General features: G+C 37.0%; 1 protein-coding gene and 1 long non-coding RNA gene across 2 annotated transcripts; both read left to right on the top strand.

Moving 5' to 3' along the window:
- Positions 1 to 8,987: 8,987 nt before the first annotated feature.
- Positions 8,988 to 12,109, top strand: LOC124275007. Its single transcript, XM_046710437.1, has 5 exons — positions 8,988 to 9,140; positions 10,778 to 10,925; positions 11,038 to 11,129; positions 11,672 to 11,788; positions 11,939 to 12,109. Exons 1-5 carry the CDS (start codon positions 8,994 to 8,996, stop codon positions 12,107 to 12,109), a joined length of 675 nt encoding a protein of 224 aa, XP_046566393.1. The 5' UTR covers positions 8,988 to 8,993.
- A 2,395-nt stretch (positions 12,110 to 14,504) lies between these two features.
- Positions 14,505 to 15,237, top strand: LOC124274992. The gene is made up of 3 exons (XR_006898114.1): positions 14,505 to 14,559; positions 14,987 to 15,016; positions 15,127 to 15,237. It is a non-coding gene; the product is annotated as an uncharacterized LOC124274992 (long non-coding RNA).
- The last annotated feature ends 2,786 nt before the right edge of the window (positions 15,238 to 18,023 follow it).

Here is an 18,023-nt window from a genome sequence, read left to right as displayed (position 1 = left end):
ATTGTCTGCTTGTAAATACAGCGTTTCTGGTAGATGCCCATGGTTCAGCTGAAATAGTAGTTTAGTAAATGAATTAAATACGATTTCATAGCATTTGTGCAGGAACAAATTTGAAACAAAATGTTTTGTGATTAATTAGGCAATGACTCATATTGAAAATATATAGTAGTGTTACCTGTGCAATTCTACTGAGGACATACAGAAGCACTGTACACGTTACATTTGCATCATACCTGGAATACATGTATTCCAGACAACAGCATGGGTTGCTTGGTTTCCATGATCCACAACACCTGTCACGTGGTGCTTGACATGTGCAAGGCTGCCATCAATCTGAAATGTTCGAAGATTATTGTATTTTAATTAATGCCTGTCAAAATTAGTATCTTTACTATCAACATTCATTACACACGATAAGTACATGAATAAGGACAAATTCATTATATTCAGCTTTTGAAATATGAGTGTCAACTGTTCAATCGTTTAAGGAGCCTGTAATTCAATATGTAATCATCACATGCATGTACCTTTGATTGTTCTGGAAATACAGGAAGGTTTGTCTTGTTTTGGTCCATGTTGTCAATGATGAGGGACACATGCTTAGATGGTGACCTCTTTGCCTTGTCCCCATGTTTGTAATATTTTTCTCGAAGTAGCCTGCAAACACAAAACATTTAAAATATGAAAACTACAGACATACATACAGACAGACAGACAGACAGACAGACTGAACCTGTAAACAACCACAAAGCAGTGAGTGGCCCTTTGTGAGTTACTTATATTATTTCCTTACATTTAATATCTTGTGATACAAAATCCATTTCTCAAACTACATTTTCATTAACTTCATTCATTATTACAGAAATAACGAACCTTTGCAAAGCTAGGTGTCCCTTTTTCTTCTTTCAAGGCCTTGACTTCTTCCTTTGCCAAGTTCTTTCTTTGTAGTGCATCTCTATACAAGATGCACAGAGAGCACTAATGTGAAATCCTTTGACTGGAACAAGAAGTAAACAATTTCAACATCATTATTTATTATTTATTCATAACACATGTCAATGGCATCTTTCAAGCTGTGAGAACACTGTACTTGTTAGGTACTGAAAACTAAGGAGTATCACAGTAGTTTATATAATTGTAGTAACATGAAATAGATACATGTTGACAACTTACCACTTGGTATATCCTGCTTACCTTCAGTATTTTCACAGATGAGAAGAACTCTCTCCAGAGCTCCTTAAAACGGCTATACCCAATCACCGGCTTGCCCTGATCATTGTTGTCTTCAACATAGGCATCAAAGATTTGCCTCTTGTAAGGCAAGATGGCAGCTGGATTTCTGTCTTGTGTGGCATGTGGTCTCCATGTCTGTAAACAAACATACAAAACATATTTGTCTGATTACACTGATCAGTGAGTGAGTTAATATTTAACGTCACACCGGCAATATCTCAGCCATATCGTGACGAACATTGATCAGTGATTGCACACTGTGATTTCAAGGACAGAGATAAGCAGCGGATTACTCAAGACCCTTGGAAATGGATGGGGGAAAGGAAGAACAAGAGCTGTCTTAGACAGTTTGCACTGATATGAAAACAAAGCTATCAACATAAGTATATTCAGACATTAGGTGCTGTATAATACAAAAGAATAACCACAAATAATAACAAAGATGATATTATGATGCTTTAGAAATGTACATGCAAACCAACCTTTTGAAATATTGATCCAGCCACACCTTTGCATCCAGGTACTTCAAGGAATCATACTTCTGATCAGATCTTTGATCAACCTTTTGTGGTAGGCAGTCCTTCACAGCTCTCCCATGATGAAAAATCTAAAAATATATTTCATTATATATCACAACATTGTACTTAACACAATCCTACATACAAAAATTACATGAAAAAGATTCTGTAAACCACTTCTGAAAAATTTACAATTTTCTTCACCTTTACAAGATAACCTCAACAATTATGCCTAACTTTACCTGCTTTACTGATCTTGAATACAGTACACCAACAAACACTGCAAACTTCATGGCCTTCAAGGGTGAAGAGAACATCTGACAGTCTTTGTTCCTGATATCTGAACACTGCTCTCAAATGACTGTTGATGAGGCGGCTCTGTTTGGTTTGGGTCTTCCTCCAAAACGACAATCTCAATTGGTGGATAACTTCAAAAGACAGTTTCTTCATACACTCTTTCACACAGCACTTGGTCTCCAAAGCTTCTTTATGTCTTGTGATATTAATGCCTTCTGTTCTCGTTGTCCACATCTCTTTGACCTCTCCCCTGCAAAACATTTTCAATCATAACTATATCTGAAGCAATATCTAGGTTGATGTCCTTGAACTTCCAGTGCATTATGTTTCCCTTCAAATATCATAAATGACCCTGACTCACCAACATTGCATATGTTACAGGCAATACCTCAAATCCGTGATTATGTGCATCCATTTTCATTGAATTTATACTGTCAAGAAATATACATATTCTTGTATTGCATATACATGATCGCCATATGTCAGACCAGAAACTGCTTCATTTGTGGCTGCTAGAAGAATTAATCTCTCTAGTTTTGACTGAGACAGAAAGAGGTTTTCAAGAAAACATATACATGTTTGTAGCCAGGTTGGTGGAACAGTTAGCAACAATGCAGTGTAAACACTCAAGATTTTTGAGGATTATGCATTCCTCATAACACATTCACAGATGAATTTCTTATTTTATGTGCTTCATCCTAACAATAGAACAATTGAATAACCATTAGAGGGATAAATTGTGCACTCACTTGGACCAGTTCTAATGGGCCGTCTGTCAGAATATGGTTCCTCATTGAAAATAGTGCCACTGAAATACAACATTAAACAGAAAATTATTGTTTGGTTTGTTTCCCCACGTTCCATAATATTCAAGCTATATGACACAGAACCAGAAACCTGAGTGATTGAGCATTATATTTGGCTGTCAAGTAGGTGAGCAAACCTGACTAAACGATCGCCTACTGACATGCATGGGTTTGTGAACACCAATCTTAAACCAGTTCGTCATGGGTCAGTGCATTTTGTAAACATTGCTATCACTTTACAGATTGAGTACAATCAGTGATGAAAATATTCCGTACATGATTTTGAAACTTTAAAATGCCTGTAGAGCAGCAGTGTCACATTGACAACATAAAGTTAATGCTGACATCTCTGTTGAATTTAATGAACACACCTGTCGAAAGTAATCCTGACCCACTTGACAAATCTTCAAATTTGACCAATCTTCTCATCACGGGTGTTTGGCCTCCTGTGTAAAGATTGAAAGAATGATTAGAAAAAAAAGTCAATTTGACTGCTTATTCACAACCTTTGTATAAACCAACACTTTTAAATACATGGATCTAAGGCTGATGCATGCTAACACATCAATATAAATAAAGGCTCAATTAGACACACATTAAAATGGTTGTGATATGGGCCTTAAATGACAGACTGAAACAACTTTACAAACAGGACCCTTATTGTTACAGATTGTTTTGACAACTGTGCAAGTGCTAGTGGCTAATTTGAAGAGAATATACTGTTAGTATTACTGAATGAAACATTTATTCCAATAATTTTGTGTCTCAACTTGTGGATTTACTGAGCCCTAAATATCATTACAATAAAATATAATAAGGCTTTGTTCATTCACTTTATCTGTGACATGTGGCATTATGAGCTTAAATGAAGTGAGTGATTGGGTTTGATATCAGTTTGAACAGCATTCCAGTTATACATGACATGCATTGTAACAGAAATGATGTTGAAACCTGCAAAACAGCAGTTTCACCAGATAATGTCACAGAGTTGAGAAAATAAAATATTAGCATCCATATAAATGTAATAAACAAACAAATTAATACAATCCCACTTGTTCCCTCTGATACCAAACAAAAACATTGTCATAAACCCACAATGCCTCCAAGGATTACCCCAAGGCCAGAAATCAAATTGCTCCACCTGTCTGTTAAAATTGATGAGGGTCAGTGTCACTGACAACATAGATACTGACATCTCTATTGAATTTAATGAACATACCTGTGGAAGGTAATCCCGCCCACTTGTCAAATCTTCAAATTTGACCTTCAGTCTTCTCTTCACAGGTGTTTGGCTTCCTATATGAAAAATAGAAATTATTATTGATTTCATGAATGTTTGTACATAAAGTTAATAGAAAAATCAATAAATGTCAGTATACAATTCTTTTCATTACATTTGTAGTACACATGAGGCAGATTTATTATGATTTGCACAGTAGACGATTATATTTATAATTACGAGATTCAGCTCAATAAACCAGCTTTGACAATCTTCATGTGTAGTGCATTAATCAATTCAACATGTTTACCCTGGATGCTGAATACATATACTTTTCACACTCACGTACTCATCCTATAATATGCAAGAAATAAGTTCTGTGACATCTTAAACTGCTCAAATCATAAAATATTTCATGCCGTTTCATGAAAATAAGCTGATGACTTTTGAAACCTCAAACCTCCCCAAACTCTTCAATCACCAAGGCACAGTATTAATATTTGTATCATGTAAAACATCTGACCATAACTAACATCAAGGGTTTTGATTGCAATATTATAATGATGGCTTTTGCATTGAGCCAGGAATATATTCCATATATATATATATTTCATGTAAAGCCATATTGTATTATGGAATATGTTTATTTCCGCAATACTGAATCAAGCTGTAAACATATTCTAATGCAGGTTGCAAACATGTACATTCAATCCTGTCTAAAGACTTTATTTTATTGATTTGGGCAGGTGTGTATTTCACCATATTTCCACCTGTATCAGCCTTGACACACTGCTTGTGTAGGCCGCTTCCTGTTTACTCCGGTAATAGCAATCACTGTGGTCAACGGATCTGAGTCTGAATTACTGGGCAGGGTACTGTACTTGGAATTACTGGGCTTAACCATAAAATTAATTGATCCATGAACAAGAAACTAAAACATACCTAAAGGCGAGAATTTATGGATGCCAACTTCAAAATGAAGTAGTATGTTCTTTGAAGCTGACATGCAAAATAATTATCTCCATGTATCGGATATGTCAATGTTCAAACACTCTACTCACGTAGTGTCGTAAGCTACATATCACCCAGAGTCAGATAAAGGTTTGCGGAATTTAAACGTCGTTATGACATTAGATATTTTTTGGTTACGTTCTCTAGTGTTATCCTATACTGTATAGTCGCACTTTGTCAGAGATATAGAGGGCTCCTGGGAGATTAGAAATAGCTGAGATGTATTACCACAACTGTACTCATACGACGCAAGCATATCGTAAGTTTACACCTCTACGCCACCGTCGCGTCCACGAGATGACCCTGTCGGCAGCTGAGACAGCGCCATCCTACCACAAGCCACAAATGACACTTACCTGGTACAGCACGTAGCGTAACGCTAATCAGGTGCAATGCCAACTCAGTATCTATGTTCGTATCTCTTGCATGCTCTCTAAACTTATTTTGAAAATGATGAAAAATTGGCGCCGTGCTAAGGTCCGAAACGAAATTTAATTGTTAAGACGAAGCAATGAGAATTGTTTATTCACACCAGGGATTCGTCTAAAATACCGCGTTAAACTGTTTGAAAATATTCCAGTCATAAGCATTCATTGATCCATTTCGTTTGAAACAATTTATTCCTTGAACATTCATCTTACCTCTTTCTGTGCCTTTCCTTTTGGTCAGATGTCTTGAAGAATGGTTTCTGTTATTGGTGATGACGTTAGTATGATCTATAAACGGTTGAAAACAATTCATGAATGACAATGTCAAATGAAACGTATTTTATATTTATAAAAAGAATTCAATACCAGCATAAAGCAAACGTTGTTTGAGACTTACACAGTATTTGGTATCAATGAAAAATGTGAAATCATTCTCACCCATTGCAACGACGTCGAAGCTGAGCTGATAGCTGATGAAGGTATCCAGTACTTCTCCCTGATACTTGTTTCAGTTATTTGCCGACTTGATAATTAGGTCTCTTTACCGTCGACCAAGAACGTTTTTTACCGTCTGACTGAACGCTCTCGAAGAATGAACGAAATGGAACACAACTGATGTGCTCACGCCACTATATACACACCAGTTAAAACAAAAGTACATTGAGAACCTTGTCGGGCGTCGATGATTGGTATTGCAAAACAAACATGAGGGTATATATCCGTGAAATGTCATGCCTGACTTACGTACGGTAAATCTCCAAATCATCTGACTCACATTCATATCGTTCTGCAAATTTGGGGAGAAGCTGTGTTCACGCTGTCTTTGCGAGCTCCAACGATGCGTCCTGTTTGTCGGCAACTTCACAGAACGGACATCTGCCTGCTGCACCAGGTATAATTACCCTCTCCATAATGCACTGTTGTAGCGTTTGTATTGAATGATGGTACCCCATAATCAGATTGGGCGGAGTAAACCTACATTTCTCAAACATCGTAATCTTCAGTGCCTCATTGAGTAGGCCTACAGTGATTGCCATGCCACTGGAATATATTCGGGTAGACTATGAACCGCCCCATCCTAACTCGTCATTCTATTCACCCCCTCCCCTAACCCAAACCCGCCAAACCCGCACGCCCTCCCCCCGCTCGCAAATCCAACCCCCCAAACCCGCCATAAACCCCAACCATCTAAACACCTCTCTTCCCCATCCCAACTGCCCCAAACCGCACCTCTCCATTCAAAACCGTTAACCCCACACCCCTCCCCTAACATAACTTCACTAAAGCATCCGACCCACCCGTTACCCACTCCCTCTCCACCTCCACTCACCCACAGCCATAGACATCACATTCACCCACCCCCCAAACTAACACAAGCTTGTACCTGGGAGGTACACAACGACACCTGGGGCAGCGACCACTGCCCCATCAAAATCACTATAACTTCACACATTCCCACCCCACCAACCGCCACTCCCCCACTCACACCCACAGAAACCAGTTACAACATTAATAAAGCAGACTCGGAAAAATTCACAGCACTATGCAAGCAAGTAAACACCTCATCCATCTACAGCCCTGACATAAACACATTTAACAGTAATCTTACAAACACAATCCTAAATATCACAGACAAATGCATTCCGACTTTTCGGTTTAACCCGCACAAAAACAGTCCGTGGTGGAGCCATGAAATTATAAATGCCAGAAAGGCTAGAAAAAGGCCCTAAATCGATCAAAAGGGACCGTTCAAAATTACATTTAGCTAAACAACTACGTAACAAAACTAAACAAATTATCAAGGCAGCAAAAATCACCCATTGCAGGAAATTCTGTTCTACCCTCAGGCAATCTCATCGAAATCCCAGGACTATGTGGGATAAATTTAAAGCCATAAAGGGCATTTCTAAAAGACCCATTTCACCCAACTTTCCAGACCTAACCACAAACAAAGATAAAGCAAATGCATTTGCTGCCCACTTCTCGGCTACAAGCAGCTCCACCAACTACACCACAATAAACACTGCTGAACTCACTGCTATTCTCACTGCACTACACCTAATACCCTCCCTTCCCCAAACAAACTTCCTCATCCTAACTCATTCACTCAATTCTATCAAACAACTTCACAACATGCACTCTAAATCGCGCCCAGACCTCAAACACAATATAGTAATCCAAACAGACTCACTCACTCGCTCAAACAAAAATATCACATTCACATGGATACCCAGCCACTCAAACATCACAGGAAACGTGTGAAGACCATTTCTGGTGTCCCCCGCCGTGATGTTGCTGGAATATTGCTAAAAGCGGCGTAAAACCAAACTCAGTCAGTCAGTCACAGGAAACGACACCGCTGACAACGCAGCCAAACTCGCCACATCCCATATATCACCAAATCTCAACTTCCACACATCTAAATCAGAATAAAAAAACTCATTAAAACAAACATATCAAATACAAGCTTTCAACACAACATCAACACAAACAAATCAACCTGGGTCACCTCCATTATAAAATCCCCAATAAGAAAAATCCCCACATATTCTAATATCAAAAACATAGACACAGCAATAACCAGACTAATCACAGGCATCACAAACTTAAATTCCACACTCTATAAACAAAACAGACACCAGGATGGACTATGCACACATTGCAACACCCACGAAGACATAAACCACATATTCACACATTGCCAGCTGCAATTCACACATTGCCAGCTGCAACAAACAAACATTAAGCAATTACACAGCAACTTTCCCACGAAATACCACAATAACATACACCTCCTTCTCAACCCACAATATCTTCCATGCCATAGCCACTTTCCTACAAAACTCTAACCTACTCCATAAAATTTAGAACCTCCCAAACAAATCCTCTCATTACCACTCACGTCTAGCTTACACATTTAGATCAGGCGTCAAAATTTCACTTATCCATACTATCATTCTATCACCCATACCCACAGCCTTCTTCGCTCCCTCCTCACCCCCCATCCCGACCCCCCACCAACTTAACCCATTTTTCTTTCTTTATTAAATCCTCTTATACTTATTATGCAGCTTACCTGCATTCACCAACATGCCCTACTATGCTATACTTCCTTATAAACTCCTTTCCCCACCCCGCCCCCTACCCCAACCATAGCCCCACCTTTCCATCATTACTATTTAGTTATAACTCTATCTCTTATAATTAATAAACTCAAGTGTAATGGTTTTTCTTTTCTTTCCCTTCATAATATCGGCTTTTTATTTATTTTCCTCTCATGTTTTTAAAGTTTTTCCTTTAAAATTCCACATGGGTTAATGCCCAAGCATTTACATTTTTTTGGGTATGGTGGTTTATTCCTCATTTTAAACTTATTTATTATTATCTTATCTCCCACCTACCCCGTCGGCGACATTGGCTACAGCTAAAAGCCGACGTTAAACCCTAAATCATCATCATCATCAACCGCCCCATCGCATTCATGATCAGTCAATGCACAATGGCACAGGCAACTTGGTCTCTTTCTGTAACAAATAGTACTTTGTATTTCAGCCACAGCAACAATCCCGAACCACGTGCAGACAGCAATGTTAAACCGTCTGCTCAACGTACTGCAGTCACTATACAGGTGAGGGGTAATGGTATATTATAATGTTTGATTTACAGAAAAGCCGACCAAAGAATGTGGTATTAAACTATTTTGTTCACATTGGCATTTTATGCAGAGCAAACTAAATAACAAGTAATCAAATGTTTTCACAAACACCTGTTCATCGATATGTAATTTGTTGAAAAGCATACATGTATCATGAATCGACCAGCCTTCCTAAATGCATGCATGTGTTGGGCGACCTTTGGTATTTCTGTTATTTCACTAGAGCCGAGGTTTTTTTTTAAAGAAAGATATTACGTAACAATATAAATACTTAAGTACCATATAAATGCTTCCTATTGATATTACTATGCGGGCAGTTTGTAAAAATTATTTGTAAGATATAATTAATTAGATATGAAACATAACTGTGCAGGACCAATGTATATTGCATTAAAAAGTAATCTTAAAATCTTCCTGAAGTCAAGAACAACAACAGCATCTGGTGTTGATCTGAACCAACAAAACATGTAATGGGTGTTACCCAAGACGCGTATTGTCTATGCGGTGCCAAGGCAATTAACGAGACAATTAAAATGCCTCCTCGGGTATTGTCACTTTGAACAGTAATATATTGTTCCCGATGTAGTTGGAGATGGGGGTGATTAGATAATGCATCTTTATGGGGGAGCTTGTACAATGTGAATGCACCCCCTAAGATATACGTTTAAAGTAAGTGACCCCCTTCACGTCATGTACAAAATCAATGAACTCCCTTCCCATAATTTCAAAGGATAGTTTTATTTATTTACAAAAATGATTACCACCTCCAACTCCCCAGAACACCCGCACCCCCGTCACTAACTCTGATAATACTCGGTTATATTTATCTTGTTTAATACTCTCTGTTTTACGCGTGGATCGTCACCTTCTAAATTTATTCAATAAAATCAACCCTCAGATCGACTTACATCGACGAGGTAGAGGCAGCCTGCAATTGTACAGTTAAGAGATCGTACATAATATATGGCCAGGGGGGTGATGATGATATTTATGGTGAACAATGCACAATGTGAATGCCCCACCCCCTATCCCAGACACTTAAATCTATATATAGTGGACTCCAACACCCCGACCCCCTCTCCCATGTCCTGTACGAAATCAATGACGACCCCCCTAAAACATGGGTGCAAAATTGATGAGTAGATATTTTCTTTTCGTCTTTCGATTCCTATTTTGAAACTCAAGGGGAACTACTCTAGATTATGCAGAACGAAAAACGCAGGAAGGTGTATTCATTCATAGTAAATATTCTTTGTCATGGTTTAATTCGGAACTTTTTACATCGGACACCGGATTATGTTGTCGGACTTAAAAGTCATTTCCTTATTTCCCTAGTAGACATGGGCCTCTCGGTAAATCGAATTTAACCAGCAACGCCAAAACATTCTAACATATTTCCTTGGCTGAGGTAGGCGTTTACAAATATTGATAAGTATTCGACATACCTTGATGTACAGACAGAGGGCAACATCGCGTTTTATCGGTCGCAGATTGTAGTGGTAGTGATGTTAACTTCATGTGTAGGTACAAGTATAAAACTTATCTTAAATGTATTAAGTGTTAAGATTTTAATTTCAGCAGAGACCATATAATATGGTCTCTGATTTCAGCTTCATGATGATGTCGACATTGAGTGCCCCATACACAAGTATGCAGTTACTGACAACTTATGGAGTGACCTGTACAAACGAGAGGATTCCGATGACTTTCTGGAGACACTTGACATGCTGATGGGTGTATATAAAGTTACATATCAAGGTAGATATGTATTTAATAAATTTTGAATGATAGATATGTATTTAATATATTTTGAATGATATTATAATTTAGTTCTTGACAGTGTTATCAGTTTTATCTCCTATTTCTTAAGGAGCTGACCTGGTTCAAAACCCCCTGGATACATCTCTGGCAGAAACCCCTCCTACAGATGTACAACCCCTAAATTTCAAAGCTACAATAATGGTAAGTTATTCATGTTTTTTTATTGGACAGGGGTTTTCTTACTGAGTACTCCTTTCTTGGTAAATTATACTAATACAATGTTGATCCATTCCACAGACCAACTGATGCAAAATTAAGCATGGGATCCTTGTCACATCCCCAGTTTATGATGGTTGAGATTAATCTTTTCGAAGTCAAAGTCCCTACCCTTTAATTCTATACACTACTGACCAAACATACTTCCTGCACAAATGCCCTAGTATGGTGATCTACCTTCAGTTGTTGGTGATCTGTAGCCGATGTTTTATATTGTACTGTCTTCTTCAATTAAAATGTTTTAGATTTACAGTCTAGTTTTATATTCATATCTGTGATACTTTAGGATATTTACTATCCATCATCGACAGATTTTACTCTTTCAAATGTTTTCATTTATATTGTATAAATTGTTTTCGTCACGATATGGCTGAGATATTGCCGATGTGACGCTAAATATTAACTCACTCACTCCTGCACTAATGAATGTAGAGTGTGTAAAATGTTTCGATATTTATTTCATCCAGGCTTTTCGCAACCTTCACCCAAGATCAGGTAAAAGTGAGACAACCCCTCCTGGCAGTGCAGATAATAAATGGAGAAAACAGTGCCAGGCGGCTTTGAAGCCTACAGATCCATCACGTGTAAGTGTTACTTAGATCTTGTCATGAAGCATTTTTAATTCATTGTTGTCCTTTTTTTTTTCCCCAGTGTACTTCAACCTATTAATATATGCATCTATTGTTTTTTACGTGTGCTCTTTCTTTTCAATTTACTTAATTTTCCCTTTCCAGCATCAATTTGGTGGTCGTTTCAAAGTTCGCCTTGCAGTAGCTGCAACATCTGACAGATGTTATCGCCTCATCCTTGAGATCATGGATTTATTCAGCCTTGGTAAACTAAAGGAGCAGAAACATACTAAAGTGAACACGTCTGTTCTTGGAGACTGTTTGATTCAAAGATGAGGCAACCCTTTACAGACTGTTGACAGAATTCAGAAACAGTGAAATCTCCAAGGAAGAATTCAATCTTCAACTGAAACAGATTAAACAAGCAAACAAGGTATGAGAACAGAATCAGATCTAAACTTTGAATAAACAATACTAGTAACTACTTCAGTTAACTTCAACACGAGAACCATTTATATGGTTATGTGGCGATTGGCATTAGAATAAATTAATATATATATTGTATTTGAAGGGAACTGAAATCAGTCAGGAGGCAGCTACCGATGTATTGGTATTAAAGGAACGACTGAAAGAAAAGGACAGACTGATTGAGGAGCTGAGGACGCAGAACCTCTTACCTATGCTGGTCAGTTAGGGTGACTGAACATGTGGGTGGTCAGACTCTGTGACTTTGTTGATTGTGTGTCATTCTTGATGGTGTATCATTGCTGATAACACTAGTGGCGGTCCGATTAATTGAATTAATCGAAGATTGGTCGCAGTGACAAAACAATCAAGCAGTTGATCATATTTTCTCATAATCAAACACAAACAATTTGGGAACCCTTGTTTACATTAACAATATTTTTCACAAGGTTGGTTTTGTCTCTGTCATTAAATTTACATTACATAAGCACTACGAGCTCGTTCAAAGTCATGACTGAATTTATCTTAAAGACTCCAGGAAATTTATTCCTAACATACTAGTCCTCCTTTTAAGTTGTGAAATTTGCAAATGCATTTTGTGCAATTTAAAAACCAAAAAACACCAAATGACTACTAGTACGTGTTTTTCCATTTTTTGTGTGCAATAACATTACAGGAAATTTTGGTAAATGACACTCACCAATCATTTTCGATGATTGATAATGAACCAATCATCAATTATGAGATTTCAACCAATTCCCAACACTAGATAACACCACACTCGGTCATATACAGGCACTTGAGTAAGGCATTAAGAAAGAAAATGAAAAAATACCTAGTCTGGAAATACCATTGTCACTTTTTCAGAGAAAAGAGAAATCACAGCAGCTACAAGAGCATCGGAATAAAGAATCTTTGCGAGAGGCAGAGAGATTGCCTGAGCCTGATGTGAGGATAATTTTGTATTTGGACTGATTATTTTTTTACTAAAGTCAATAATGAGTTTTCAATAATATAATCATTCAAAACTGTCATGTCATGTCTTCCCAAGCATTCACAATATTGCATCTAGTCATGCACTTGTATCAGTTGTTGGTTGTTCAATGCACACCTGGCAATACTGCAGGCACTTTGAAGACACCTTGTAACTAATTTTTCTTATTGATATCATATCTGCTTTAAAATATAACATACATGATAATGCCCACTGTAAATTGTTTATTTTTCTTATTTATAGGTGTATGCATTCAATGATAATGATGATGGTCGTGACTTTCAAATAACCCTAGTTCAGGTGAGTTACAGTAATTCCTTCTCAATGAAAATATGTCAACTACAATGAGTTAATGTCAATGAAGATCTGAAAAACGGAAATGGAATGGTGGGATTGTATTACTCATAAGAAATAATATCATTTGTTAATAATCAGCATTTCCAACTGAATTTTGCCATTTTGCAGAATATACTTCATGAGGAATCGGCACAGGAACATCTTGAGGTTAGTTAATAAGCCCACTTGTACAAAATTAAATTTTTCATATTGTTTACCCTTAATGACAATCTTCATCCTGCTGTTGTGTCAGAAATGATTTTGGAATCAACTCAGCAATTCCCTACTTACATATATTAGCATATATTTGATGTGAAGCTGGTAATTTTGTTGGCAACTATGGTAAAATTCACTGATTAGAGAATAACAGTCTGTATCTTCTTTTAAGAATATTCCTGGCATGGAATGTCCAGAGCTTCCAGTAAGTATTTTATTTCAATTTCAGATTCTGTTGTATTTTGCATGTTAAATGTCAGGTATACACATGGTTTGTCAGTTGAAACTGAATGTAAATGATGCATATTATGATATACTTCATCCAATTTATGTTTCTTTCTGGCTTGAAAAAAGCAGTTTATGTAAGTTTGGGCATCATTTTCAGGTGACATCTTACAAAGGAAGAGCATCAAGAATGGGTAGAAAGGTAATTACACTTAATATATTTAATATTAATTTAAATCCTTTAATAAAGATAGACAAAATGTAAAATGAAAACTAAACTAAACGAAAAAACAACAAGCATGGAGTTTCATTTTTTGGGATTTGTTCATTTTTTGCTTTGTTCTGATTAAATGCACCTGTGAATTTTTTAATAACTAAACAAATCAGTATGAATGATTACCGCTATCACAAAGTTTTTGGTTTGGTAAATTATAGAGTGGTATTAAAAGAACAAGGATGTCATTCATATTCATAAGGTATCATACTTTCTTTATCAGACTCTTCAATCAAGTTAGATATGAGAAGCTTGAAGAAGACAGCACCTGAAAAGGTAAGTTATAGAAACCTTAAACTGCCATCTGTGAATTGGATATATATGAAACGCTGAAGGTTGAATTAATGATGTTTTCAAACATATTATTATTTTTACTTTTAACCTAGATATTCCTAGCTTCTTTGAGTGGCATTATTTAGATATTATTTTATATTATTTTAGATATTCCTATTTAAAGATAACAAATGGTTTTCCACTGCTTCAGTTTGCTCTTGCCACAATGTTCCACAGTCTATCTGAACATGTCTCTCATTGTAATCATCTTCCCTATGCTAGGTCATGGAAAAGGAATATCAATGAAATGTCGATGTTCATATCACTCCGCCAACTGACTTCTTCCTACTGGTCATGATGGCAAATAGAACCCTACTTGTACGAGCTTCTATAAGATGGACAAATAACATGCGGACAAATCTATTTTCAGGCATCAAGGATTGCAGAAACTGAGGAAATGGTAAGTTAATAAATATCTCTACTGCTAAATGTCCTAATTTTTTTGTAATATGTGAATACTGGTATGTTGTCATTGATATAATTTTTATGTAAAACAACATTTTCTTTCAGGCTGAGTCCTACTTGCAAAAAAGGAGACACAATAATGAGGTGAGCAATTATGAAAAGTGCTAGTCTGTACATGTATTAGGATTTTCTGGGGCCATTTCCAATGTTGCTGGGGCGGTGTTGGTAGCCTAGTGGTTAAAGTGTTTGCTCGTCCCCCTGAAGACCTGGGTTCGTTTCCCCAAATGGGTAAATTGTGTGAAGCCCACTTCTGGTGTTCCCCGCCATGATATTGCTGGCATATTGCTAAAAGCGGCGTAAAACCATACTCACTCAATCCAATGTTGCTGTACTGCAGGTATCAATTTTGTCATATCTAGACTGCACCAGTGCAGATAAAATATTGCCAGTGCAGGTAACATGTTCCACCACAAATGCATGGCATCTAGTGACATTTCATGGAAGGTCAGGGGTCACTGTGTCAGAGGAGAAATATTCTTGTAATGGTGGACAAGTGGATTTTGCTGTGCAGAAATGGAATTAAACTTATGAATGAACATGTTAGTTCAATTGCAAACATCTATCAAAACATGCGTCAGACATCAAGTAATGTGAACTTTTATGGAGAGAGTGAAATTGCCCAAGAATATCCCTCACACACCTGTTCAAGAATCATCCATGTCAGTGATAACTATAGGATTGTTGATAACATGGTGCAGCCAGATGGCGGAGCCTGATAAATCATCCCCTGCTGTACATAGTTGCCAATATATAGATGACAAATAAACATTAGCAAAAAGAAATAGATGGTTCAATGACAAACAATGCTGTGTTATTGCTGTGTGGTGTATCAGTGTTATTGGCTATGACTTATTGTCACACAGCACCCAGTATATGTAACAGAGGTATTCGTATACACTGTATGTTGGTTCAATGAAGACGAACACTTGTGTGGGGTTTCAGGGATTTATTCGGCGCTGGTGATGTGGGATAAGGAGATCCCCAGTTGACTGAACAGTAACACAAAACGCCCTGAATAATAAAATATCTATCAATGTCTCTTGTAATGAAATACGTATCATGTTATACATTCAATATGGTTACCACTATACTATTAATACATCTGATAACTGTCAATCATCCATATTTAAGCAAAGACATGTACTCTGATTATCACTCACATATATAACAATTATAATTACTAATATTTACAATTACATTCTGAAAACAATACCTCACCTCGTCTCGGGGACGCAGGCAGAATAGTCCAACAGCTAATTAAACATCTGATTCTCAGTGAACCTAAATAAACAAAATATTGCCTAAGTATACTGCTAGTATATACAGATATACATCATAAATGACATTGCGTACACATAAATAGTTATTTACCCTAATACATACATAAATATGCATATAGAAACTAAACCTTATAATAAACATGCATGATACACATTACTGTATCATGCCAATCATGAAATAGCTATTACATTTACTTATACATACTACATATGCATGGTACAAATTACAGCATCATTGTGGTATAAAATACCCTACTGTTCAAATAAACTCACGCCAGTATACTAGTGTACTGGTACACAATACATCATATATTTGTCTAAAATACTAAGCATGCATATATTTATAGACAAACACCTTACATACACTAAATATGATAAAACACTATTCCTTAAAACATGTAATCTAATACACTAAATCCTAATAGCCCTACTATACATGTAATACTAAAAGATCCAACTTAACTTACCCCATAATGTGCTGGTGCTGTGCAGGTATTGTGGTCTCAAGGAGAAAAATGTATAGTGCCACAAATGAAAGGCAGTAGAAGGCTTTAAATATGACGAGAAGGTGAAATCTATGAAACAATAGGAACCTTGACAACAGGCCAATGCAGAGATTGAACCTGACACAGATCACTTACCATTAACAATAGACCCCAAGCTAGCTTACCAGTGAATTGATTAAACAGTGCAAGTGTAAGTGTTAACACATGCTAGTTTAGTAATGATAAAGTTTTATACCTAAGTTTAAAATAATGAAGTTTAACACATTAAAATGACATTTATTTACACACTGTTACATATATATTATGGATCATCAGTATCAGTGTTTCAAGCAACTTGTGTGAAAGATATTTCTTGGTGAATTTTTAATTGAAAAACTCTGAAAATAGACCACAAAAATAACAGTGAGCTAACTATTCCATTGTACTAACCATGCATATCATGGATTTTGTCCATAGATACCCCCTGCAGATTCAAGGTTGGAATGATTGTGGAGGCATTAGAGGATGACGGCTTTTGGTATGTTATTATTGTCATCATTGTTCAAGCTTCACATTTGGAAATCATCACAAATGCATGATTGAGTTACATCAATTCTTATGATTATTTTCAGATAGATTTGCTAAGGTACTGATCATCATTTGACTCAAAATCAATAGTCGGACCCTCTTTCATTCTTGTTGGAGTAAACTGTAGTTATATTGCTTTGTGAATATTGTACATACGCATCAGTCACTTTACTCATTTGTTTTTAGCGGTATGTAACATACAAAAACAATTAACTCCCTTTTATCTTCCGGAAGTACCTGTACATGTGTTCCCATGCTCAGTTCAAATGTAACCGCCGATGTGCGAAGAAGGTATATTAAACTTTTAACCCCAACTTAGATGCCTCTGTCGTTCATGAGTGAGAAGCATGATGTCAACAGGTTATGGGCCCAGCACGCTTCCACTGAAGAGAAATATGAACTATGGGAGGTGAAATTCCTCGGACATATGCGTTTGCAGAAATTATACGGCGTGATATTACCGACCGAAGAGTCGTCAGAGAGCCCCTCTGCTAGCAAAAATGCTGATGCTTTTGCTGAGTTGGTGCAATGCCTGGACGATAGAAGCTTAGCCCTCGTAATGAGGGATGCTAAGGATGATGGAAGAAGA

The sequence above is a fragment of the Haliotis rubra genome, unplaced genomic scaffold (assembly GCF_003918875.1).
Source record: "Haliotis rubra isolate DU_JTF1 unplaced genomic scaffold, ASM391887v1 Scf1042, whole genome shotgun sequence".
NCBI classification, from domain to species: domain Eukaryota; kingdom Metazoa; phylum Mollusca; class Gastropoda; order Lepetellida; family Haliotidae; genus Haliotis; species Haliotis rubra.
This window is presented reverse-complemented; position numbering and strand designations above follow the sequence as displayed.

Excerpts from the sequence above, each read along its gene's own strand:
- LOC124275007 (XM_046710437.1), top strand. The coding sequence starts at position 8,994 with ATGATCAGTCAATGCACAATGGCACAGGCAACTTGGTCTCTTTCTGTA. Across the intron at positions 9,141-10,777 it reads GTACTGCAGTCACTATACAG|CTTCATGATGATGTCGACAT; the intron begins GTGAGGGGTAAT and ends CTCTGATTTCAG. Across the intron at positions 10,926-11,037 it reads ATATAAAGTTACATATCAAG|GAGCTGACCTGGTTCAAAAC; the intron begins GTAGATATGTAT and ends CTATTTCTTAAG.